Here is an 891-nt window from a genome sequence, read left to right as displayed (position 1 = left end):
AGCTTTCATAAAACACAGTTCACCAGAGCCACAGAAGCCCTCTTAATGTCCCCCTTAGGAGGACCCTATTTTAATCAATTAAACGTGATAGTTGTACGTTTGGTGGAAGAGAGAGAATATGCATCTGTAGATCCCTGTGTCTCTAACTCCAAGGCTCTCTCACAAGTACCCCTAATTAAGGACCACTGCAAAGGGGTGGAGATTTTGTTGTTTAACTTGCACTTTCCATAAAAAAAGATGTTGGTACCAAATTGTCGAATAATAGCTAGCGATCACTTTAAAAACATGTACCACGCGTTCAGCCCCCTCGACAGATTCTCAGCACAGGTTCACCCTGGGGAAAAACCTCCTCCTCCTCAACATGGCCGCATGCGCGTCAGTGAGCAACATGGCCGCACTGCCAGACACGAACATGGAAATCACAGCTTCACGGCGCCCGGAAATGCGGGCGCGCTATTCCTCCAAAACCTGCAGTAGCTTTCTTTACAGCTTCCCATAGAGCCAGGAACCGGAAGTAAGTTTTCGTAGGGCGGATTTCTAAAGGATCTCCTTCCGGTTAGCCCTGGGGAGTTTGCGTGAGAATTGGATGCATCCCGGAGTCCCGGCTGGGAGGTGCTAGCCCGCCGCGTCCGATTCGATTGGAATCGCGTCCGGGCTGGGAGACCAGAATGTCCGACACGTGGAGCTCTATCCAGGCTCATAAGAAGCAGCTGGATTCGCTGCGGGAGCGGCTGCAGCGGAGGCGGAAGCAGGACTCGGGGCACTTGGGTGAGGCGCTGGGCCGCGGGGCCCAGGCTCGCTCGAGGGAAGGGAGGCGGGGATGCCTGGAGTGAGAGGCAGCTCTCGAGTCAGTGCCTTCCCGGGGGCCTCCCCGGAGCCACGCGGACCTTC

The 891-nt window shown here is 55.0% G+C and overlaps 1 protein-coding gene across 1 annotated transcript in view; it reads left to right on the top strand.

Annotated features, from left to right (window-relative positions):
• The first annotated feature begins 530 nt into the window (after positions 1-530).
• The window catches only part of Mettl3 (methyltransferase like 3), a 13,185-nt gene continuing 12,824 nt past the window's right edge, over positions 531-891 (top strand). Inside the window, exon 1 of the mRNA XM_010637820.3 lies at positions 531-768. Within this exon, the coding sequence (XP_010636122.1) occupies positions 669-768 (100 nt within the window). The 5' untranslated portion in view covers positions 531-668. The remainder of the gene's footprint in view (positions 769-891) is intronic.

The sequence above is a fragment of the Fukomys damarensis genome, unplaced genomic scaffold (genome assembly GCF_012274545.1).
Source record: "Fukomys damarensis isolate Sample0158 unplaced genomic scaffold, DMR_v1.0_HiC HiC_scaffold_17, whole genome shotgun sequence".
NCBI lineage: Eukaryota > Metazoa > Chordata > Mammalia > Rodentia > Bathyergidae > Fukomys > Fukomys damarensis.
This window is presented reverse-complemented; position numbering and strand designations above follow the sequence as displayed.